At 35.7% G+C, this 27,235-nt stretch overlaps 2 protein-coding genes across 3 annotated transcripts; one reads left to right on the plus strand and one right to left on the minus strand.

The window, feature by feature from the left end:
• The first annotated feature begins 7,013 nt into the window (after positions 1–7,013).
• On the plus strand, positions 7,014–17,688 carry si:ch211-214p13.7. Its single transcript, XM_046845997.1, has 4 exons — positions 7,014–7,110; positions 7,455–7,477; positions 8,917–8,933; positions 15,249–17,688. Exons 1-4 carry the CDS (start codon positions 7,082–7,084, stop codon positions 15,441–15,443), a joined length of 264 nt encoding a protein of 87 aa, XP_046701953.1. The 5' UTR covers positions 7,014–7,081; the 3' UTR covers positions 15,444–17,688.
• Positions 17,689–18,378: 690 nt separating this feature from the next.
• On the minus strand, positions 18,379–26,955 carry si:ch211-214p13.9 (cell surface glycoprotein CD200 receptor 1-A). 2 transcript variants are annotated; one of them, XM_046840742.1, is made up of 7 exons: positions 26,462–26,955; positions 25,156–25,224; positions 24,276–24,587; positions 23,048–23,323; positions 21,903–22,011; positions 20,831–20,894; positions 18,379–20,728 (listed from the first exon to the last, which is right to left on the minus strand). In XM_046840742.1, the coding sequence occupies exons 1-7, from the start codon at positions 26,529–26,531 to the stop codon at positions 20,636–20,638; spliced, it is 993 nt and encodes a 330-aa protein (XP_046696698.1). In that variant the 5' UTR covers positions 26,532–26,955; the 3' UTR covers positions 18,379–20,635. The 2 variants fall into 2 exon arrangements, with proteins under 2 accessions (XP_046696698.1, XP_046696706.1); XM_046840750.1 differs by lacking the exon at positions 25,156–25,224 and having other exon boundaries at positions 26,462–26,951.
• Positions 26,956–27,235: the final 280 nt, after the last annotated feature.

The following is a 27,235-nucleotide window of genomic DNA, read 5'->3' on the forward strand; positions in this document are numbered from 1 at the left end:
AATTCTTTCAATTACGCCTGCATGCAAGAGCCGATCCAGTTCTGCGGAAACAGCATATCTCACAGAGAAAGGTAAGCGACGCAGTTTGTGTCTGACAGGGGGTACAGAGTCAGAAATATTAACCTTGTGTGTAAGGTTTTTTGCACAACAGCCCATTGCAGTGATGTACGGGTGGAAAGGGAACAGACTGAAGCAGATTGTGGCGGCGGCAGCACAGTGTGACCATCAAATCGAAGCTGGAGCCCCTTAATCAGGTCCATGCCTAGCAAAGCTAGGACAGTTAAGGCCATATTTAGAGACCGATGCAGGCAAACATCCTAGTACTGAAATTGGCTACTGTAGATAAGTAACTAAGCGGGCAGTAGGAGCTTTTTCCGGCACAGTGCGGAAATGCTGGTCATACAATTGTTTCGGCATTATGGACACTGACGAGCCAGAGTCAACTGTGCGTTGCAGAGACACAAGTGTAGCAGCAGGCGTAGCCGTTATGGTTACATCACACATTAATCGGTCACTTGGTCCAGGTAGGTATAGAATACAGACTTCTGGTAATTCAATGGAATGAACTGAACGAGTAGGAGCAGAACGGCAAACTCTTGCAAAATGTCCAGTCTTATTACAATTCTTACATTTAGCAGATGCAGCAGGGCAGTTCTGTGCGTTTGCCAGATGTCGAGCAAAACCACAGCGGAAGCATGTCGGAGCTGTTGGAGCAGAAGCTGGGGGCTTTGAAGAGGTATGTGCTTTGGCCTTCGGACGCTGTGGTCCATATGCAGGAGTGGTATGTATGGAGTGTACTGCAGCAGAGGTGCTTGTAGACATTGATTTTGCCTGAGCATCAGCGGCCTCTAGTTGTGTTGCTATTGTAATAGCAGTCTCCAGTGTCAATTTAGACTCCTCTAATAATCTTTCACGAATGCGAGGGTTAGCAATGTTTTCAACTACCTGGTCACGCAGCATGTCATCCAGATTATCAGCAAATTCACAAGTTGTAGCCAAATCTCTTAATGCAGCTATGTATTGCACCACAGTTTCATCAGTCCTCTGTACACGTTTCCTGAAGGCATGTCTTTCCACAACCACATTTCTTTTTGGAATGAAGTGCTCTTCCAAAGCTTTAATAGCATCTGCCAGATTGTCACCAGTATTAGGCAGTGTATAAAACAGTCTCTGACCTTCAGTTCCAAGACAATGAAGAAGCAAAGCACGTTTTCTAGCTTCAGGCCAGGAATCTCCAGTTGCATTAATTACTAACATATAGTTTTGAAACATCTTCAGCCATGTTACGAGTGGTATTGCAGGCTCACCGGGGCAAGGCAAAAAAGGATTTGGAAAAGGAGCGCTTACTGAAACCATCTTCAGGAAATCTTTAATGTAAAAAAAAAAAACATCCTCGTCGCCAATTTTGTTATGTCTTCATGTAAGAAAGCAAGCACAAATGTATATTCCTCATAGGAACTTTAACAACTAATAACTGTAAGGAAAAAGTAGCATCACATGCGTTCACAAGCACAACATTCTCTAATTTTGTTATGTCTTCATGTAGGAAAGCAAGCACAAAAGTATATTCCTCATAGGAACTTTAATAACTTATAACCGTAAGGAAAAAGTAGCATCACATGCGTTCACAAGCAAAACATTCTCTCCTATTCTACTTCCCTCTTTCCTTTCATGTAAATCTCTATCAAGAAGCTTGAGTACCATCTAGTGGTGCAGTAAAGTAAAAACATCACAGCCTCACACAAAAGACTAAACACAAATGTAAAACATTAGAAGTTTTTTACACCAACATAAAATATTCAGTGTCCAAAAGCAGGTCCAGTCAGTCAATTCCACTAATTATTATTTATAGACCCCCAGGGCCCTACTCTGATTTTCTCATAGAATTTGCAGATTTATATAACATCTTCCTCTTAAATTATAGAAAATTTCTCAGTGCTGCTAGATCAGCATATTTCTCCACCCTCATAGAAAATAACAAGCATAATCCTAGATTTTTATTCAGCAAAATTAACAGGAGATAATAGCACTGCAGTATCTGTAGACAGCAGTGTAATTATAACAGACAACCAGTTACAAAGCTTCACTCCTATTCATGAGAATGACTTAATTTCATACATTTCCTCATCAAAATCATCAACCTGCATTCTCCATCCCTTGCCTACAAGTTTCCTCAAACAGATAATTCCAGAGGTAATAGAACCTGTTTTAAAAATAATAAACTCTTCCATTAGCACTGGTTATGTACCTAAATCCTTCAAACTGGCAGTTATCCACCCCCTAATTAAGAAACCTGACCTTGACCCATGTCAGCTGTCCAACTACAGACCAATATCAAATCTCCCCTTAGTAATCCAAAATTTTAGAAAAGATTTTAGCACAGCAGTTATGCTCACATCTAGTTATAAATAACATTATTGAAATGTATCAGTCAGGATTTCGGCCTCATCATAGCACAGAGATGGCGCTAGTTATGGTGGTAAATTATTTGTTATTGGCCTCTTGTTTTGCTCGACCTTAGTGCAGCTTTTGACACCATTGATCACACTATACTGCTTGCTCGACTTGAGAACGTTGTTGGAATAAATTGAACATCTCTCTCTTGGCTCAGGTCTTATTTGACAGATCAGTTTGTTGATGTAAAGGGTGAGTTCTCCACACTCTCTGAGGTAAAGTTTGGTGTTTCTCAAGGGTCAGTCTGTCAGGCTGACGGACAGGACGCGGAAGCGGAAGCAAGTCAATCATAGTTCATTTATTCAGTTCAACAAAGAAACACTCACTGCTGCCGAGGCGAAAAAACAAACAAAGAACATCCACTCGAAACGAGTAATCCAAAATGAAACCGAGAGTCCAAACGAAAGTATGCGGCAACGGCAGCAAGTGATCCAGACGAAACAGAACTCGGATACGGAACCAGCGGGGAATGCTGGCGGTCGAGCAGCCACGGGTATCACCAGCATGACAATACAAGAACCGACAGCCTGTGACTCGAGAACGTGTGTTTATATAGTCTGCACCATAACGAGTCACAGCTGTCGGTGATTAGGCAGGCACGGGATAATGAGGCACCATGAGAGCTACCGAGGGGGGCGTGGCAGGGTGCATCTCTGACAGCGGCCGAGGGGGGCGTGGCAGGGGAATCTCTGACAGCTACTGAGGGGAGCGTGGCAGGGGAATCCCTGACACAGTCTTAGGCCCACTGCTTTTCTCTTTATATATGCTGCCTCTTGGTAAAATTATACATAAACATGGTATTTGCTTCCATTGCTATGCTGATGACACACAGCTGTATATTTCAGCAAATCCAGATGAGAGAGATCAGCTTAACACCGCAGTATTTGAGTGAACTTCTTTACCAGTATGATCCTCCACTCCTACTTAGATCAAAAGGTCTAAGGTCAATATCTGCCACAAATAGACATTCGGTGCAACCCAGATGAGGATGGGTTCCCTCTTGAGTCTGGTTCCTCTCAGGGTTTTTTCCTTATGCCATCTCGGGGAGTTTTTCCCTGCCACAGTCGCCACCGGCTTGCTCATCAGGGACAAACTTACTTATAAAGAACATATTCACTTTTAATCACCACATTATCTGTGTAAAGCTGCTTTGAGACAATGTTCATTGTTAAAAGCGCTATACAAATAAAATTGAATTGAATTGAATTGAATTAAAAATGTTCTACCTTATACCGTTATTGGTTAATTTCTAATGTTCATATTAATAGAATTAGTATTTATTAAAAGTATTTTTCAGTTTCTCTCACACTTTCATGACTCTTTCAGTATCTTATACATGTAATATATATAATTTATATAACTTACATATATAACTTTTCCAATTATGTAAATACAACTTTAGATAAACAACACACAACATATTACATCATGTCATTATTTCAAAATATCACAGCCAAAATGTAGACTTTATGTGTGAAAAACCAAGTACACCCTTATGGACCCATAAGAATGGACAGGTTAAGGCCTTGTCAGTGTGTAACTGTAAAACAAATTGCAAAACAATTTCCTTGTCTTGTATAATATGTTCTTGGTCATCATGGTGCTGCTCTCCAACAATCTAAGGCCTTTAATTTATTTATACTGAGATTTATGTATACATGTGACACCTTGATAGTGAATAGGTCATCTCCATTCTTGTAAATGTGTGACTTTTACACCATACATTTACACTAAATCAATTAATAAGGGGTTTTACAGCAACAAGTCAATTTATATGTTTGCTTGTTTATTATGGGGGGAGGGGGTGTTAAAAGTGAACATATATCGGGTGAATACTTCTAAAACTATACACACACACACACACAATGTCACTTGACACTCACTTGCAAAATAAGGCATACGACCGCTGCACACTTTCTTCACTGTGAACCTGAACACAAATACAACACACATGTACACACACACACACACACACACACACACACACACACACACACACATGCATGTGTTCCATTTTTCGGCAGAATTTTGAACTTCTCTCTTTTTCTGTATGTGTAGATAGGCAAGGAAATGTTAACACACTTTTCCTTGTAGTTTGCCTGTGTGAAAAAAAGTGTGTTTTTCTTCTTCCTACTCGACATTTGAGAGGAAATGATCAAACTTCCTGTTTCGGGGGGTGTCTGTTTCTTCGTATTCTCACTGCTACAATACATTAATTATTTCTCTATTTATTCATTTATTTATTATACTTTATAAATAAACATTGTACATTAACACTATAAATAAACACTATACAGTATTGCTCTATACATAAACACTGTACAGTTATGCTCTATACATAAACTTTGTACAGTAAGACTATATATAAGTATTATACATTAACACACTACATAAACTTTGTACATAAACACTCTATATATAAACATTGTTCATGAACACTATACATAAACACTGAACATGAACCCTCTACTTATACACTGTACAGTAATGCTCTATACATAAACTTTGTACATTAACACTATTTGTAAGTATTATACATTAACACACTACATAAACATCGTACATGAACACTTTCTATGAATTCCTAGATACCGTCTATCCTCTGCGGGTGGCAGATCCTTCTCTGTCATTGCTCCAACACTATGGAACTCCCTACCGATTGCACTCAGAACCATCACCACTGTGTCTGAATTTAAATCAAGGCTTAAAACCCACCTTTTCAACCTCCACTATCAGTAAATGCATATGTATTAGGAGTCCTTAATTTTTCTGAAATGTGGTGTATGTATCATGTACTATGTAGAGTTCTACCTCTTGTACTGTATGTTTTTGTGTATAGTGCTCTCTTCTGTTATTATCTCATGCAGCTGCATGTGATCCTTCGTCCTGGGCAAATGTCCGAGAATATGTATATGTATGTAAGTATTGAAACACTATATAAAAAACGTATTGTACATTAACACCCTGTACATAAGTATTGTATGTTAACATTTTATACATAAACATTGTACATTAACACTATACACAAGCATTGTACATAACACTATATGTAAGTACTGTACACACCAATCTATATGTAAATATTGCACATTAACATTGTACATTAACACTCTATCCACAAGCATTGTACATAACACTATATGTAAGCATTGTAACATAACACTGTACCCAGGGAAGGATTTTTTATGCATCATTTTGGCATTTGGTTTCTCTTATTTATTAGGGGTTTTTTTTTCAGCCTGGCCATTTTTAGTAGTTTGAGGATCCAAAACAAGGATGTGAAGTTACTGACACCTTAAATAGACTACTTTTCTTTTTATTATTCCTAGACAGAAAAAAGGGGGAATTGTAAAAGTTGCTAACGTTATCTTACATCTCATGACCTCTTCACACACACACACACACAAACACACTAATATCAACACTAAACCCTTGAAGCATGCAGAGTGTGAACATATGAGATAGCATCACTACATAAACGCAAATCTATTGCTTTTGCGGACTTTATATCTGCTGTTAATGTTTGTTTAGGCTTTCTTTTTGCAAATGTACACTCCTATGGAAAATTATATATATATATATATATATATATATATATATATATATATATATATATATATAGGTGTGTGTGTGTGTGTGTGTGTGTGTGTGTGTGTATATATATATATATATATATATATATATATATATATATATATATATATATATATATATATATATAGTTGTGTGTGTGTGTGTGTGTGTGTGTGTGTGTGTATATATATATATATATATATATATATATATATATATATATATATATATATATGTGTGTGTGTGTGTGTGTGTGTGTGTGTGTGTGTGTGTGTGTGTGTGTGTGTGTAGAAAAAAGCCATGTGCACTTGTATTACCCATATCCCATGAATGTAATGAAAGACAATGATAAATTTAAACATCTAAATGATTATCACAATCTGAGGTAATAACTTAGTGGCACTACCAATCTGACAATTGTAAGTCGCATTTACAGGACATCTGCCAAATCACACAAATTATTGATTGAAAAAGTGTGTTTCCCTGTTTCTGTGTAAGCTTTGCTGTTTCACTGCAGCAAAAGTAAACATCTAAAGAGTTCCAAAAACTAGAGTCTCAGGAGTGCATAGTTTTATTCTTATTCATTTCCTGACAATAATTGTTCTTTAGTTCATTTAACATTTAATATTGGCCCTGTATTTTTATATGTAGTGATCTCCTTAACAGTTATAGTGATTTCCTTAATATAGATACACAAAGAAAGATTTTGATAACCAGCATGTTTGTGTGTGGGTGTATATAAGAAGAATGTTTACACAAACAAAACGTTTAGACGTTAGAGTGCCGTTACTCACACGTATTTCAGACCTGTGTATAAGCACATATGCAAACCACTGAGCACAGGAAATGAAAGAAAACACAGAAACCCGTTTGTTGGACCCTTTAGTGTTCTCTCTTTCCGCTTTTGTTTCTCTCTCACTCTCCTTTTCTGCTGGTGATAAAAGGAGGCGGGGTTGACAGTTCAGTTAAAACGTTTTTCACTGTGAGCTTTCCGGGCTTCTCTTGAAGTCTATGCTCAATAGTCACACTACATACAGGAATAAACATTTAGATTATGGGAAATCTCTCCTGCTTTATGGGAAGGTAGGCCACCACTGAACTAATTTACTCATGATGATAATACATTATTCAATATGTTTAAAGATCTGATAAATGTAAGCTGTAAATGGTTTTCTGTCATTTTCTTGTCACTGGGTTGGATGTGCATGTAGTGTATCTTTAAAGCTTTAAAGGTAGACTATATCCAATATAGATATAGATATATGCTGTACTGTAGATCAAAAGAGAGATGCCACTGATAGTAAAATCAAAGACACAGAAAGGTACAGTTTGATGGTACAGTATTAAAGATTTAACACACATTGTGTATATAAACAGTGTACTATGTTTAAATGTAGTAATACTGTATTTCTGCCTCATTTCCTTAGAAAAGACAAACATCGGGGTGACGGTAAGAATCACTTTATTTCTTCCTCTTTCATTACTACTGAAATACATGTTAATAGGTGAATGTCTGTATGTACTTCAGAAAAATGACGAAGAATAAAACAAACACACTCATTACACTTTCCTGCACTACAATTTGCTCATTCACATTTCTTCTTGACCTGTTTGGGAAGAAGCCAGAAAAGAAACCCAGTTCTTTAGACTTCTTTCACACAAAGCTAAAATAATGATGTTGTAAAATATTTGACGTAAATTCAACACATGTCCTGGTTTGCAAATTCTTTCCACTATTCATTAACCGTTTGAAGCTCATTAACAATGAATGGAGCAGCATTGACATCGACTCTCCTTGGAAGCTACTATTATTCTCATATTTCCATTTTTATAAGACCACGCCAATATTATTGGGTCAGTTCTGGTTATTATGATCTTTCACATTAAATTGTTAGTAGCGCTGGGTTTGAATTAAGAATTGAAGCAACCTAATGTTTGAGTTAACCTACACTGTGAATCAAAAAATGATTATGAATGGTGTAACTGTTTTTTAATAATATCACATATGAGCCAAAAGCTGTGAATGTGTACATTTCATTATTTTCTAGTGTTCTTAGGATTACAGCCTATATTAACTCATCTTTATGAAAGCATTGTTCAAGTATTAATACTGTAATAAGGCAGGAGAAAGTCGGTATGGCTTCTGGTAGAATCTGAAAAATGTCTCAACCAAAAGGTTTCAGAAGTTCTGATGAAGTTCATCTATGGGGAAACGACTGGGTAAGGCAGAGAATGGTTCCACGCGATCAGCCTCAAGATTCTTAAGATAACGATCAAGGGATAAACTCAAGAACCATGAAGATGGATTTGGACTGTAATTTTATTTGTAAGTTTATTTGTAAATATTTGCAACAATTGCTTAGGGCTACACTTGCCTTAAAGAGCATTTGCATTCAAGATTCCATCAGCAAACAGTTCATAACCTCAGCAATTATAGAACTATAATGAAAAGACATATGGTGTTATCCATATGAAGATGGGTTCTCTTTTGAGTCTTGTTCCTCTTAAGGTTTCTTCCTCATGCTGTCTCAGGGAGTTTTTTTACTTGCCACTGTCACCACTGGCTTGCTCAATGGGGGTGTGTGTGTGTGTGGGGGCGCGGCTAAACGTATAGGGATAAACATACATGTACTTACAATCTATTTAAGTCTTTAAAGTTGCTTTTCTTACAATTACAGTTGATTTTCTTAAAACTGATAGATCTCCTAAAAATCATAGTATAAGGTAACAAGACCTATATTAAAGACCTGGATTTGTCAACCCAGAACACTGCGAAATGTGTGTAGTAAAATAATGTGGACTGACTCTCTCTCTCTCTCTTTTTCTCTCTCTCTCTCTATCTCTCTCTCTCTCTCTCTCTCTCTGTAACTGCTGTGTCTCCCAAAATAGCCAATGCAGCAGGACAGGTGAGGATGAATTAACGTGCATATTTGTTTTAAAATAAAAATTGCATGAAACACATATTCAATAGTACTAAACAAAACAGATAAGACTGCAGCTGTTTTTCCTGAAAATATGCAAATTATACGTTTTGTGCACTGCTCTTAGCTGTAGCAGTAACCTTTCTAGCATTTCAATGACTTGAGCTATGCAAAATGTTACAGGTTTAAAGTGAAACATATGTAATCAGGTAAATCAGGTCACCACTGACAAATATAAATAGACTGAAATACGCAGTCTGCTATAATCTTTAAACGCAATCACAAACACCTTTTAAATATACCTTCACACTAAGTAATGAGGGAAGTTCTGGCAAAGTGGTTAGGGTGTTGGACTTTTGATCAGAAGATCTCAGCATCACCAAACTGCAACTCTTGGGCAGCTGAGCAAGGCCTTTATCTGCTCAGTGTATAAAAAACACAAGTTGGTCTGTTTAAGGGTGGCTGCTAAATTCTATAAATATAAATGAGTAATGTCCCAAAAAATGTCTATAACTGATAACAGGTACACTCCATCTTTTTTTTGCTCTATAAACAAATGATTAGGCTAAATGATTCGTTTGTTTTATTCATTTATTTATTGAACCTTCAGCATTTTTACAGGTTCAAAGAACAACTGTCTTTATAAACATTGAATTATTTTTGCTGTTTTACTGAGATGTCAAAAGTAAATATGCTAAAAGTTTTAAACAAATCAACATTTTAAAATACAATTTAAAGTTTGCAAGTAACTATTCCAGAATCCATTTAAGGGCTGCAACTCATAATAATTTTGATAATTGATTAATCGGAAAATTGATTTTATTAATTGGCTTAAAAAAAGATATTGGATATTTTACTTATCATAACTAGATAAATCCCTAATTCAGGGTATTTATGTATAAAAGTGTACTTAAAAAATGCTAAAGCTACATATTGAGGTCAACTATCTTTAATTTTGACATTTTAAAGCTTATAATGCATTTAATTTAATGGAGGCAATTTGTGTATATCAGCATATGTATTGTATTTTGCAGATGGCAATTTGACACCCATGCTTAAAAAAAAAAATTAAATATAATACAACATGGTTTTGACAATTTTTGTTTCAAAAATACACATACATTTTGTTCAGTTGTGCAGATATAAGCATCTAGAATATATCATGAATTTATTGTTATATTATATATGCATAAATGTAATATACAATCATAAAAAAAAGCATTTAAACAGTAAAGCCGCAGTAAATCACGTTTGAAAACAGATACGTTTACTGCTGTGGTAGACAAATGCTATAAAAAAACTTTTAATTGAATAAAGGAAAAACATATGCATTACTGTACAAATGCATAATCATTCGCTGAAAACTATAACCGTGCCTAAAATGCATTTTAAGATTTAGTGTTGGTTCGCACCATTTTAATCGAATCCATCACTATGTCGAGAGCGAGCTGATTGCGCAACCTGATGCTTGCGAGTCACGACAGAACAGATCCAGTGCGACTGTCATGAAGTTACAAACAGTTTACACAATAGCCCTTCATAAAATATTTCAGATGATGATGATGATATGATTATCATCATTAGCACAAGTGTGTTTTCTTTTTTTTTATGTGCTTGTGCATCACAGTGGTGCTTTCATGCCACACAAGCTCCGCTTTGCCTAACTTGCAAGTTCTTTGTTGTGTTTAATATAAACTGCTCCCATGCCTTGGCTGACTTTGGACGCACACTTTCTGCTGCCGGTTGAACCGGTACTGTCCGCCATTTCGCAAGTGGCTGTGTTATCTTGCCATCACACATAACTCATAACTTGAGCAGCCCAACTAATCAATATGACAAATACAATGATATATGCAACTGAGAAAAGAGCAAACACTTACATCAACATCTAAAAGGAAACTAATGTATTGCCCTGACTATAATAGCATAAATAGTAATAGTTATAGTAATAGTCTATTATTGTTAGTAGTAGTAGTAGTAGTATATTTAAAATTAACTTAAGATGTTTTATTAGATTTTTCAGTGCAGTTCTTACATTTCAGTGAGACATTTTGTTACATCAAAATAAAGTGGTTGACTTCAGCTCAGAAGTTTATTGTGTAACCTCATATGACGTGTTGGAGTTTATACTTCTATTACAAGTCGAATCATATGACTTGATAAGAACAGGTGAGAATTGTAAGCATAGAGGACAGTGTGTTTTTCTTTACGATCTGCCGTTGGTTGTTTGACATTCAAATAAGCTGTTCAATCTTGTTGTTGTTTCTGTGAAGTCACTAGCAATGGCCTTTGAACACTGATGACAGCCCTGTGGTTTTTGGGATGATTATAATGATGTGACTTCCAAGTACCAAAGAGGATCATGCTGATGTTATTTTTAGTATAAAGGAGTAAATTGAATATGATGGCATGATGGAAAGTCTTCTTTCATGATAAGAATCATAAACATGTGACAGGAAATGTAGAAATACTTCACTGCTATTAAAAGTCAACCAATAAATGTGTTAGGTAGAATATAAGGATAATGGTTTTATAATTTCAAATGGTTGAACATACAGTAAGGATATTAGAAGCAAATTTCAGTGTCCTTATTGTGTCAAAAATTACCCTGTCTTCTATATATTTATTTATCAATGCATAACCCAAATTCCAAAAAAAACTGGATGCTGTAAAAAGTACAACAGAAGGCAATGTTTTGCAAATCTCATAAACCAGTGTCTTTACTGCTTGTATGTGTGCATTTGTGTTTGTCGGCCCCATGGCCTGTGACATGTGGTGGTAGTGGGGAGGGGGCTGTTTGGCAAGCATGCTCTAAGCGCAGCAAAAAAATTTCAACCTACTCTGCATGATCAAGGTCATGCGGCAAGCCTTATGTGCCTTAGACATGTGGAAGAAACCTGGTTTCCTGTCACAGGGCCCTGTGTTGGGGGCTCCTTGTTGTCACATAATGCTAATGACAAACGCCTGCCATACGGGCTGTGGGTAGTCATGAGTGGTCTATGGAAAGGTTTATTCATTATATGATGTGAGAACTATCAGTTAGATCTAGCTAACTGCCTTGTTGGCACAGTGCTGGAATTCCTTTAGGAACAGTTCACCAAAGATTAAGGTATTTTACCCTAAAGGTTTACGTGTTTGCTATTGCGGCATACCATGCTTCGTAGGAACTGGCTGTAGTTTTGAAGGCCCTGTTAAAGCCTCCCTTCAAGCCTTTGCATAAGGTGCCCTTGAGGTTACTTGCAGTCAAGACTGCTTTTCTATTGACCATTTCATCTTTAAGAAGAGTTGGGTACCTTCACAAAAAGGGCCCCTTTGTGTTTGGAGTTTACACCAGGCATGGAGAGCACTGGACACATAAATTCCATGGAGGAAGTCAGACCAGCTGTTACTGTCTGCTACTTTCTGTATAAATCTTTCTGTGGACAAGCAGACCCTCAGTAGATGGATTGTGGATGCTATCTTCTCCTCTTTTGAGTGTCTGATCTCCCCGCACCTTTCAGAGTCAAAACGTTAAGGTCCTGTCCTCTGGGGTCTTATTCCAGGACGCTTGCAACGATGCCGGCTGGACCACCCTGCTGACCTTTGCCAGGTCTTACAGTCTGGACCTTAGTGCCACTCCTGGCCCCTCAGTCCTTTATTCCACACTAGGCAGGGAGTGGTCAGTCAGGCGGTATTGTACACTCGTTCCCAAAGCGTTGCTGACGCAGCTCGTGTTCCCGAAGAGTAACGCCCTAGGTTACATATGTAACCCTGGAATGAGACGCTGCATCTATGTGAAATTAGACATTAAGCACCCTTATATAACCAAAATGGCAAAGTCCCTTATTTTATAACACCTCTACGAAGATTCGACTGTGAGATTGATAGTCGAATCAGGGTCCTCCTATCAAAGCTTTAACCTTATAGGGTCAACCATAAAAGAATATTTAAATGTACTGAACGAGAGCAGAGTGAATGTATTCTTAATTGAAGACAAGTTAAAGAATGTAGCTTAAGAAGAGTAACACTTGAAGGATAATTAGAAGGCAAAGCATTTTAATTCAGTATTACAACCGAGTGCTGTTGTCTCAATTCTGCATAAGTCTCAATATCTTCAGTATGATGTAAAAGGCTGTTGTAACATTAATTCATGTAAATAATAACAGGAAATAATGGCTTCTTGACCTTAGATATCATAAAACACACACAGTGTATTATTCTTGGATACATAGAACAATATACATTTTGTCTAAGTGCTGTAGAACTATAGGAATTAATTAATTTAAATAAAGTCATTAATTATTCTGCTATAATAGCACGTCCACAAGTTTTTTTGTTTCTGAAAAGGCAGCAACTGTAATGTTGGAGTACTCTTATGTCCAAACTGTAAACTTCTCATAATACATTTTCCTAATGGTCCGACCTACACCGATCAGGCATAACACTATGACCACTTACCTAATATTTGTTGCCAAAACAGTCCTGACCCATCGAGCAAAAACAGGCCATCCTTCGCTCCCCATGTGCAACAATGAGCCTTGGCCACTCGGGACCCTGTCGCCAGTTCACCACTGTTCCTTCCTTGGACCACTTTTGATAGATACATGAGCTGCAGTTTTGGAGATGCTTTGACCAAGTCTTCTAGCCATCACAATCTGCCTTTTGTCAAACTCACTTAAATTCTTACACTTAGACATTTTTCCTGCTTTGAAAACATCAACGTTGAGTAAATAATGTTCACTTGCTGCCTAATATATATATATATACACGTGTATATATGTCATGATGAAGAGACCTACTCTTTTGAATGTTATAGTTTTCCACCATTACATTTAAATACAGTATACTCATCTAATGTTGACTATGTACTTGTATAATTCAGTTCAAAACCATGTGAAATTGCATTGCATGTTTGATACAATTTTCTTTTGATACTTTTGTCTGTTTGTTTGTTTGTTTTTCTATGTCACCACTTCCTTTGTATACCACTGGGTACATCTGGTTTAATCTTTGTTTTGGAGTCATACTAATGAAGGCTGTATGCATATAACAAAACCACAGCAGAAATCTTGCATTGTTTTAAACAAATTTAAAGTTCATATTTATTTGGAAATGAATATTTATTAAATTCTGGAAGGTTATTATATCTATTGTAGGGTGTGTGATGTATGAACAGTTGACTTACACAGATGTATTTTAATGATCTTAAGAAACAGGAAAAGAAGCCACAGGATGTGGGGTAAATAAAGTGATATGGCCTGCAAATAATGCTCATACAAGCTACTAAATTTATCATTTATTTCTATTATTTCTATACAAACTTTGGAGTATATGAATAGTTCCCAAGTACATGCAGTGGTATGCATTAGGAAGCTGTAAATATAAAGTTTTAGAATCATGAAAGTAACCCTTTTAAACCCTCTTATATATATATATATACACATACAGCTACTACACTTTTTATGTATATTAAAAGCAAAATATAACAAATGGTTTTAATAATTTTATTTTCACTTCAGAGCATGGCTGCTAGTGGTTGGATTTAAACTCACAGCTTTCTAATCTGTAGCTCAACAGTTTAATCACTGAGCCACCACTTCCTCTACAAGGTTACACCTAATAAAAACAACTCTACTGTTCATATTACTTATACTACAAGGCTAATAATCTTTATTTACTACACCAAATAAAAAGTTTTAATGGTCTCTTTCTCTCTCTCTCTCTCTCTCTCGCTCTCTCTCTCTCTCTCTCTCTCTCTCTCTCTCTCTCTATATATATATATATATATATATATATATATATATATATATATATATATATATAAATCTAGTGAAAAGAGAGGTATGTACAGTACTGTGTATATACATTTATGCATATATATATACATATATATATATATATATATATATATATATATATATATATATATATATATATATATACAGTACTGTACATACCTCTCTTTTCACTAAATTATAATAACCTTGGTAGAGTACAGTGCATAAATATAGCACAGTGTAAATATATATATATATATATATATATATATATATATATATATATATATATATATATATATATATATATATATATTTTATATATATATATATATATATATATATATATAAAGAGAGAGAGAGAGAGAGAGAGAGAGAGCTGCTCATAGTGTCATCTATATCACAGGTTTTTTTATTTTATTTTATATTAAGTTTTAAGACATTCATTGACTGGAGTAGATGTGTTAGACTACTCATTACACTAGCTGAAGCTGTAACATTATTTGACATAATCAATACACACTTCTATTTTTCTTATACACAGATGTCACCTAAAGAGGATGTTCTCTACGCCTCCATTGATCATGGGGGTAAAGAGACAGCAGGGCATGGCCCGAACAGTTCCCGAAGAGACTCCACTGACAATGACTGTGATTATGCCGAAGTTAAACTACCCTGCGAGACAATGAAAAAATTTGACAATGAGGACTGTGCAGATGACTATGTCCTCATGGGCTGAGATTAAAAAGCATCGTGTGCTTAATTTATACAAGGCTATATATTTATGGAGAATATAATCTGCAAAAGACATTTTGTGCATATTACAAATATTTTGGATCACATTTACATCTCAGACTCAGCTGGTTAACCATGTGCACACCATGTAAGCAAGGCCTCAGCTCTCCATCTATACAATATACTTAATCACTAAGAAAGACAGCATATATCAAAGTTTTTTTAATATATATAATTTGGGTGACCATTAGCATCCTATTAGTCCTTATTTTATTGTATAGCTTTAATTAAGCTGTATGTGTTTTTTTTATGTTGTGCTCATCATTTTAGGGAATCAAATTATTTTGTATTTGTATTTGTGGACATATTGAATGTATTTCCTCTATAACCTATAAAAAAACAACAGAAATATGGAAAAAAATTGCCACTATAATATTAATATAACTATGTAAATCATATATACATGGTTTTAGACAAAAAACTTTTCTTACCAATAAGTAAATGCAAAATGTTTAACAGTGTGACTGGTTACGAACTATGCCAGGCTCTGAGTAATAGCATAATACCGCCGCTAGATGGCACCATACACTTGTTGTACATGGCGGAGCTCGACGAAATGAGAACTATTTCACTTAGACTCATGGGGAATCCCAAATTCAAACTAATAATAAAAGAATGTATGCTGTGGTTGCGGTCCCTGAGGCGAGGGAATGAGAGAGAAATATCTCACAGTTGATATGAGCTTTACTTTCCCATGATAATGAGTGAGAAATACACTTCACCATCAATTTCCACACTTTCATCCATTTCCCATTCACGCACTCGCACGTGGCCTAACAGACAAACAAATATATCAAACACAACTTATATGAAGTATGTCAGAACTGTAAAATAACCAGAGAGCAAATTTCTTATAGAACTAAAGCATCTCAGATACATGACAGTTGCTATAACTGTCCAGCAGTTGAATTCTGGTTTCTGGAATGGTTGATTGAGTATTCAATTATCATTCTGTAGTAACCACTCGTTCACAAGGACTTGTATATATTACTCTAGGCATAAACTAAGCCTAATATTTTACAGAAAAAAGAGTTCCTATTAAACTAATTTGAAAGTATTGGTGAAATGGCAAAGCTTTCATTAAACAAACATTGCTTTACAAACAAAACTCCATTCCCCAGAACACACCACAACCTACAAACTAACATGGCTATAATGTCTTCTAATCATAAATATCTGACACCAATCACTACTGGCACTATATATTTATTCACACACACACACACACACACACACACACACACACACACACACACACACACACACACACACACACACACACACACACACACACAGTGAAGTGTATGCTTAGTGTACATGAGCTTCCACATGTCAGAAATATCCAATATCTGATATTTTTTCCATAAAGCCCCCTCTGTTCCAATGTATCCCAAAGGTGTTGGAGGTCATTCAATTATGTCTTTATGAACCTTATGCCTTAATTAACTTAAGTGAACTTGAGCACAATTCTGCTGGAATAGAGAAGTGCCTTCCTGAAGCATTCAGCATTTCCCTTTAATGGAACTAATGGGCTGAGCTCAACCATTGATAAACAGCCCCATACCATTATCCCTCCACTTTTACAGGTAAAACAATGCAGTCAGACTATCAATAAAACTGCAATCAGTAAAACACTATCAATAAAACTGCAATGTTCTCCTGGCATCTACCAAATCCAGACTCCCCTGACAAGCTGCCAAACATTGAAGTGTAATTTGTCATTACACAGAATGTTTAAACTGCTCCAGACTCCAGTGACATTGCTGTACACCACTCCATCTGGCACTTGCCATTGTATTCAGTAATGTGAGACTTGCCTGCAGCTTCTTGGCCAAGGAAACACAATTAATCATCCATGCTTCACCAGAAAGCTTCGAGATTGAGTCTCTGCTGTACCTGAACACTTTTTACAGTTGACTGTGGGAGTGGAAGTTATTGCAAAGGTGGCAGGCATCCTATTACAACACAAATCAATATTTATAATAAAGGCCCGTTCTCTGTTGGCCAAAAACTCTACCAGAATCACTTATGATTTAATGTATTGTTGTTCATGTACCATAAACTGCTTGAAGAAGATAGTAAGGAGGAGTCAGTAACCGAGATACTAACCAGAATCATCAGGGGGAAAACTTATACAACACTTATAAAGAACATTCTTATTCATTCTTTATCACCGCATCTGTGTAAAGCTGCTTTGAGACTATGTTTATTAATTGTTTAAAAAATAAAAACAAATCCATAAAAAAAAACAAGAATAAAAATTAAATAAATAACTTTCGGCTTCTCCCATTAGGGGTCGCCACAGCGGATCATCCACATGTTTGATTTTGCACATGTTTTTACGCTGGATGCCCTTCCTAACACAACCCTTCCCATTTATCCGGGCTTGGGACCGGCACTAAGAGTGGCTGGGGTTGGTTCCCTGACCGGGGATCGAACCCGGGCCGCATCGGTGAGAGCGCCGCATCCTAACCACTAGACCACCAGGAAACTAAAATTAAATAAATAATAATACAAAAAATATATAGTTTTTTGTTAAGGTGATAAAAACAAGTCATTCTGATCATTAGTCATGTCAGTTTTAACCTGTGTAAAGGACACATCCATCTGCCCAGTGTTCAAAACATGGTTAAGACCTTCCTCTGACTCTATCAATCTTTTATTTTGTGATGCTGTATTCTGTTTCATTACCCTGATCCTCTCTGCTTTAGAAAGTCTATGCTACAGTTGTTTGATGATCACTTGACCTCTGTCTATTTAATGGTTACAACTCTTGTGTTTTGGATTTCTTTGTAACATAGTTTAAGAGAGCAAACAAAGAGATGCTGGTGGAAACTATTTGTTTTGGTGATGAAAAGTATATTAAAAGTATAAGTATATAAAAAGAACAAGGTTTTATTGTCTGTGAATGAAAATTGCTGTGGTATTATTCATTCAGAAAACGTAAATACATGCTGTTCTGTAAATTGGTCAGGATGAGACATTACTACAGTTTTTTTAATGATAATATGAGAAGAAGTCTAATAAAAAAAACATATATCAGAAACTGTGCAGTTGAACTGCCTACAAGAATCAATTAATAATTTTACGTTTCTTTTTCATCTCTATCACTTGTTTAATGGATTTATAAAAATTTGAGCATAATGTTTACTCCCTCATCATAGGATGTATCACAGAGGCGTCGGTGTGAGGTCTTTGAAAGTATCAAAAAAGATTTTTCAGCATCTGTTCAGCAACAGAATGATGACAGAAAAAAATACTTTGATTCTAACGTGTGAAAGACACAGGGAAATTAGTCTTAGGCTGTCAAACTGAATTAGAAACAGAAATACTAGTACAGAATCACTTTGTTTTCGAATATGGTGATGAAAACGAGTGATTCTGATCATTAGCCATTTACATTTCAACCTGTGTACAGGACGTGTCTATTGAGTAATATGCTACATATTAATAATAATTACACCATATCATGTAAACAGCATGTTAACTGCATTTACTGTCACATATGAATAAAATGTATATATAACAAGTAGAATGCTACAGTACAAGTCTGTTTGTTACAGTTGTCATTGTAAAATTTGTGAAAATTCCAACTCTTTGAGAAAAATTGTTACGTGGATACTTAAGCATAAACATCGAATATGGTCAATTGCATCAAACATTTCCTATTATAAGATTATGATGAAAAAAAAATAATATATATATATTGCTAGACATTTTTACTACACTCAAGCGTCTAGAATTTTTGGTTCTCTGGCCAGATGCTTCTTATTTCAGCATTTTAAAGTGAAATGGTTCAAAGTATCAGGCTGAAACAAGCTCATTAATGTTACATGTGATGTATAATAAGCAAAATACAGAATAACAGTTACATTTGCCATGTTCAAGTTCTCACTCACAACTCATCACACATGGACACGTTCGTCAAGATGCCTTGGCGTCACTTTTTGATGCCCCCGGGTACCCTTTTGCTCTTTTTTTAGGATTAGGGTGAGTGAGAATGGGTTATAGTTAGGGTTAGTTGGGAGTGAGAACGTGTTGCTGAACTCTGTTTTACATACGGCAGATCAGATAGCGAGTAAATTTTAAAATGAATGTTTGAGGGCTGGATAAATATGACCTTGGGGAAGTCTGCTTACCTAACACGTCAAGTTCAGAGTTCTATTTAAATCAATGGGAATCCCTGCACGTTACAGAATCATGTCAAAGGGGTCGAAGTCTGTGGGAATCCCCGCACGTCCAAAGGTGACGTCAAGAGATCCATATGTGACGAGTTCAAAGTGAGCACGTGTTCGTTTAAGATATAATTGCTTGCAGATTTTTTGCCATTATCATGTCATTGCACAAGTTGGTAGGGTTTTTTTATGTTCACCATGCGATGGCAAGAAAAAAACCCTCAAATATTTCCACCAAAGAGCCCATGGTCCTGCCCACTTTTTTCTTTTGGCTCACAAGCCCAAGAATGTAAATTTACAGACCTAAAATTCTAGATATAGTTGTGAAGTGAAAGTAACTGCTACCGAATGTAAACATGCATCTTTCACACCTCGCATTCTGTAAATTAGCTGTTTGGTTTTTTTTTTTTTTGCCTGAGAAAGCACACGGCTTCTAAAATGCTGAAGCCAGCACTGAGACAGGTTTCTGGCTGGTTTAAAATATTTCTTTACTCAAAATACAATATATTGCACCAGCTCTGCGAACTCCATACTGGAAAGTCTCACTAGGAGAAAGTAAATTTTACTTCTAATATAAAATGTTCCCACGTTCATTGCTTTGTCATCCTGATAATTCTGCCCTCAATGTAGGTGAATTGAATTAAGAGCAGAAAATTTCCAAATTATAAGAACAATCCTTCAGTTTCCACTCCTTCTTTCGCTTTGACTCAGTCTGGTTTGTGTTTCACTCATCGGAGTCTGCACGTTGGAGGATGTTCTTTTGAAGGGGTTTCATCAGCTCTCATTACCAAGAGTATTAGGACTCGTGTGTAATTTTATCCACAGAGTAGGTGTGCACCCGATGAATCTGCATTTGCCGAACGAAAACACCATGACAGTTCGTGACGGAAGAGCACATCAGAGATCTGCTTGTGTTAAAGCTCAAGAACGTCTTGGTGTTTTCATATCAGACCGGGGTGATTCAAGCACTGAATAGATCAGCAGAAGAGTTGTAGATGGAGTTTACTCTTTGCACATAACTGGCGTAAGGTTGTAATTCTTCAGGCTCATAGGGCTGAAAATAATGAACACAAAAGAATGTGCTGGATTATTGTGATCATTATCATTCATCAGTGTTGAAAAATAAATGTGTAAAAAATGAAGTAATGTGTTTCACCTGTTGAGGTTTTTCTTCTGTTGTCGCAGGGATGTCAGTTTTGCAGCAAATCTTTCTGAAAATGCTGGAAAGTCAATAAACAAGATTGTAAATGGCTGATTTTGGAATGTGAAATTCTGACTGGATTAAAGGACTGGTTACTAATTATAAAATTTACATTTTTGGCATTTGGCAGACGCCCTTATCCAGAGGGACTTACAGCTGAGCAGGGGAGGGTTTTAGGGCTTTTGCTCAAGGGCCTAGCAGTGGCAGCTTGGTGGTGGTGGGATTTGAACCGGTGATCTTCTGATCCAAAGCACAATGCCTTAAACTCTGAGCTACCACCTCCCACCTCTCTAAAATGTTATGTTTGCCTCATTTAAATAAAACAGCATTGAATTTAGCAAAACTTTTCTTTCTTTGTTCATTAATATGTCTATGCTTTACTGACTTGATCCATCATTATGCACTCCTTGGCATATAAAAGACCCAAAATGGTAAAATATGAAGCTTTTAATAACAAATAATTGGTTGGAAAATAAGCAAGAATTAAAAAATAGCATAATTTTTAGCTTTTAATTTTGATTTAAGCCTTGTGAGTAAAATTGTGGACAGTTTTGTATTCAAATAAAGTCAGAAACATTCACTACACACGTGAGTGTATCTGTTTCTTGATTTTCCACCACACATTTCACTTCTGCAAAAGTAAATGTAAATTTGTGGAACAGTAGTGTCTCAGGTGTGCACTCACTTCATTTTTGCTCATTAACTGACATATGATTTGTGGTTAAAAACATTAAAAGCTGCATGTTATATCATTTGAGCTTTTTTTAGCAGACTGATGGTTTATGTTCAAATATCGAAGATTTGTTTCATAAGTACACATTAAATGTTTAGTTCCTGCTTCAGACAGATACTAATTATAACATGTTTTCCCTTTCTTACACTGGCACCAATAAAAGCATTTCAGCTGAGCCTCTGAAGTGACATTGTAATTAAGATGAAGTAATAATTGATTTGAAGTGCAAACACAAATGAAGAATATTGGGCCAGGATGTATCTGTCTTACCTGTTACCTGTCAAACTGTCTTACCTTAATGGTTTGAGATGTTTGCGCATCTTGCAGAGTACAAAGACAATAGCTGCACAGATGAAGAAGGCACAAACTGGCAAGATAATAATATGCCATTTAACAGGTGCATCTGAAAAGAGAAGGTGCAACATAATAAAATATACAGTACTCTATTTTCTTATTTCCATGATATGACCAAAGATGAGCGATTCATAAAGTGTTACATTAAAGACTAAAACAGCTAATCAAATGTTCAGGCGTGTCAGCCTGTGCCACATTGTACTGTACCACCTACATATCATTTACATTAATAGCATTCGTCAGACGTCTTTATCTAATGATTTACAATGATTATTTATATGACTAAGCAGTTAAGGGTTAATGGCCTAGAAGTGGCAGCTTTACAATGCTAGAATTTAAACTCATGACCTATCAGAAGTCTAATATGTTAATCAATGAGCCACTGAGAATTTGTGGATATTTTAACGAAAGACATTTTTTTTTCAGATGAACAAATAATTTAAATGAATTAACACAAACAGCACCGGCTCTGAAGTTAAATAATGCAAGTACTTTTTTTGCTATACTAGCAACTGGTCGAATACCTATATTTTACTTATGTGCCAGTATTTATATTATTGAAAAGGTTTTCTTTGAAGATTTTCAGTAACCTGCAGTTTATGTCTATTTACTGTAAGTGGACCAGACAACAGAACAAGAGCCTGGTGAGGTTTGTAGCCGCTATAATAACAACAGGAACCTTTTTTTTTATCTCTTGCATTTGTGATGCCTTTCCTATACATTGTTTTTTTTTTTTGCGCACTTGTTTTTGCGCGTTTATTTATTTTTTGCATTATTTTTGTAGTCTTTTTGCACTTGTAAGGAATTGGTAGTGTTTTTTTTTTTTTTTTGTAACTTTTTTAATTTAATTTAATTTAAAGGTAGTGTTATATTGCTATTATTGTTGTTGTCCTAAATGCTGTCATATATAGGACAGTTCTAGCACAATGTTTAAAATGTTGGCCTTTTCAATGGAAGGTTGTGAGCTGCTGATGTTGGGTCCTTGAGCAAGGCCCTGAACTGCTCAGTTGTATAAACTGTACAAGATGCAGTTAATATATATTATGCTGCACTGTTCTGCAGAATGTAGAATCTGGAAGACTTACCTCTTAATTCGAAGTTGCTAAATTGAGCCTTGATGTGTTTGTTGTTATTGACAGTGGCCACACAAGTAAGGTTTGTATGACTAAGGTCACAATCAAGGTGGAAGCGACTGATTACTGTGAAAAGTTGCCCTGTAGTCGCATATGCTTGTGTGATGGGAATGGATGAATTACAAGGTGCTTCCCAGGAGACAGAGACTGGCGAGTTGCTTTTAGCTTCACACACAGCGACATTGTCTCCATTCTCATTTTCCAGCCAGCCAGTTAGCTTTGGTTTAGCTAAGAGAGATATACGAATAAGATACGATTGAATGGTGTGCATATTATTTCAAGTAATACTTCATATCATAGATCCTATGGCCAGTTATATGCTTTCTTAAAAATTAAGCAATGTTCAGATCCAAAATACAAATGCCAAAGAAAAACATTTTTGTAAAGACATTCTGTGAATAAACCTGACAGAGAATTTCTGGACTCATAGTATTAAATGAACATGGTGTTACTGATGTTATTGACCTTCTTATTTAGATTACAAACCAATGTTGGTTTAGGTACATCATAAAGTGTAATGTTGTTCAGATCTGTTGAACTATATAACCTCGTTGTTTGCAGAAATTCAGAGACTGACCCTACTTTTATACATGCACCAGGAGGCTGTTGTTTTTATTTAAAAATGACATTGATTCATAGTTGAATGTCTTTGTTAATCTGTTAATTGCATACCCATAAGCAATCTCTATAAGATATTACATGCTCACAATAGACAAACTACAAGAAATATAAGTAACTTGTTGCTTGATTGTGTGAATGGTAAAAAGTACTAGAAGGTGTTCCTCAGAGTTCTGTTTTAGGCTCATTATCATACTCAATTTATCGGCTCAGCTAGAAAAAGGTTTCTTTGGTGTCCTTTGTATAAAAGCCCAAAATAATGTCCCAGTGTACATTGAGAGTGTTTAGTTGTTTATGCTAATTATTCTTATTATTTTTTATTTATTATTGCTGTTGTATTGTTGCTTCTTTATTAAATTGTTTTTATTACTATAAAAACTTTTTGACAGCATTTATTTATTAATTTTAAATACACTCTCAATGTAATGTGTCCCTGCCATTTTAGTTTGTACTTTTTATAAAGACCATCTATAAAGCAAATAAATAATCATGGCAGGGTAACAATGAAAGTAGGGGCTATAACTGCAGTGTGTTCTGTATTTTAGCTCTGCAGTTTACTTACCGAATCCAGAGACAATTATATTTTCCAACCAACCACCTGATTCATAGGAAATGTCACAGGTGTAATTTCCTTCATCTTTAAAAGAAAAATGTGGAATGATCAGCTGGTATACTCCGTCTGCTGTGCGATTCAGCCTTTTACCATCTTGACAGGTGTCATGGTCAGAGTCATTTTTAGCCATAGCAATGGTGCAATTTTTGTCTCGAAGAGAAATTTTCCAGATGACAAAAATCAGATCCTGCCAAGCAATCTTTGTGTTGGTGCAGTTTAAGGAGACAGTGGTGCCCAGTTCAACATACTCATTTCTGAAAACTGAATGACACATTGAAGATGATTTTAGATTGTGAATCTAAAAGGACCAAATAATTTATATTTATATTATTGACTTATTTTTTTTTTTGAACACAGCAGACATCAAACTGGTTAGGCTCTGTTTCATGTTTCTACTAAGACAAAAAAAACAAAAACTTCTCATCACATTGAAACACTTGGACATTTATCTTTCCTGTTTGTTCCAGACAAGTCTTATCCGTTTCTGCAATTTATAACCGGGTTCTTGTGACTTCCTCTTTGACTAACAATAGCACAAATGGAATATATCTGGTCTGACAAAAAAAAAAAAAAAAAAAAAACAGTCATAATGTGTGTTTTTGTACAGCCAGGGCCACTGTGCACACACTGTATACACAATATATACAAAAGATTCTTAACTTTGTTAGAAAACCTTGACGAAAACAATTATTGTTAGAAGAAAGAAAGAGGAAAGTATGTAAAATAATATATAATTAAAAGAAAGATAGATGAGATTTAGTCCAGATAGCTAATACTTTTGGAAATCCTTTGGAAGCGAAGTAAACAATTAAAAGTGATTGATTTTTACCTGTCAGCTTTTCTTTGGTTGAAGTAGAGCGAGGAAGTGTTTTGTTAGAATGATGAGAGACATCTGTTCCTGAGGGTTAGGAGTCCATAGCGTGTTAGTAAGAGTTAATGTGAAACAAACATCACTTGTTATTGCATTATTACTTTATTTTGCAGAAAAATAAAGATTTCTGTTATTAAGCTTTTCATCCTGTTATGTTATAGATCACTTGGATTGCTTCATCAGATTTTCATTAAATTATTGTGTTAGCAGAAGAAAGAGCAGATTACATGCAAAGACATAACAGAAGAAATAGAATAGCAGAACCAGAATAGCATCATGTTCACAAATGTAGTTAAGAGAAATACTAATCTAAATGCCATCTTGTTCCATGATTTTACTGTGTGAACTACTTTTGCGTACTCATTTGAGGTCTAGATTGAACGGTGGTCTCAAAAAAAAAAAAACCTCAGAGTGTTTCCGCCAAGAATCCCCCTGAGGAGGAAAACAGCTGTGTCATGGCAGGTGATCATAAAAAGGAAACAAACACACGTGCACTGACATATATATATATGTCAATGCATGTGTTTGTTTCCTTGCAAGACACATTTTTATATATATATATATATATATATATATATATATATATATATATATATATATATATATATATATATATATATACACATGTATATACACAAAGTGTAGCTTTGTGTCAGTGCCAAAATAATGAAGTTAATGCAATACTCTTCATAGCACACACACAGAATGTTCCTTCCATTGTGGGTTACGTTATGCAAACAGGTGTCCTGATTAGAAGCCACAAGTCTGAATCATGTTCTGTTCAATTAACTCACAAAGTCCAGGTACTATGAGTCATTTGGCCATTTTAAATTCAATTGGAATTAGCTTGAGCAGTGGCATTCACACAATGCAAAGAAAAAGGTATATCAGTCAAATATCTCTCCGTGAAATATTACCATTACTATTTTTTATTTTTTTTTGCTTCCCACTTTTATCTCCTTTTAAACTATTTCTGAAAGGAAACACACTATTGAATGTTACTACATTAAAAAAGGATTTCCCTATAAAAGGCTGAAAAATCATGGAGCAAAATGTTTTGCATATTGTTGAGCATTTTAATCTCTCTCTATCTCTCTCGCTCTCTCTCTCGCTCTCTCTCTCTCTCGCTCTCTCTCTCGCTCTGTTTTAATCATTATTTATTTAATAATATCTATAACCCCTGAGCGGACACTGTAGTCGTTTGAACATAATCGTAGTCTACAGGGAATAAGGTCAAAGTAATAAGGAAATGTAACAAGCAAACCTGCTGTAAGACTTCTTGTTAGGCAGATGGCGAAGAAAAAGACGGCTCTCAGGACCAATTTTTGCTCCATGACTCCGAAAAATGGATCTTCTAACAATGAAATAGACCTTCCTTTGTTCGTTTATGTCTTCAGCCTGGTGCACACTATATTGTCTGTTTTCCGTCTCAGAAAGCCTTTGATTTACTTCAAAGTGCCTCAAGAAGAGCAAACATCACAATTGTCTTTCACTCTCAGTCTTGCCTCTCTCTCTCTCTCTCTCTCTCTCTCTCTCTCTCTCTCTCTCTCTCTCTCTATTTCGCTCTCTCTTTCTGTCTTTCCTTTTGTATCTTACAGAAGGCTTAACAAATACGAACTCAACCTGAAGGCCGTAGTTGATCAAAAGACACAGACTTGTCGTGGTACTTGTCCTTTGTTAATCTGTTTCTTCTTCTGTTGCTGCTCTCAGCACTTCGATGTGCTTCTTATACACTCCTTCATTTTTTTTTTTTAGATTTCTCATACTACAGCTCCTACAGATGACAGTCTCGACTTCCTGCACCAGAAACCACTCAGTCACATGAAGGCATTTTCCAATGTGCACAACTTCCAGTATATCTGTCACTCTGTCACTCAATCTCTCCTTTCTTTGAACTATGTCTCTTTTTTCTGCATATCTGAATCAGTTATTTTAGTGTACTAAGTTGTACTGAATCAGGCACTTTGTAATACTATGTCCGAATGTCAGGAAAACACTTAAAAATCTGCTTTAAGCAGTGCACAGTGCAGAAATAAAA

This window comes from Silurus meridionalis, chromosome 3, assembly GCF_014805685.1.
Source record: "Silurus meridionalis isolate SWU-2019-XX chromosome 3, ASM1480568v1, whole genome shotgun sequence".
Lineage (NCBI taxonomy): Eukaryota > Metazoa > Chordata > Actinopteri > Siluriformes > Siluridae > Silurus > Silurus meridionalis.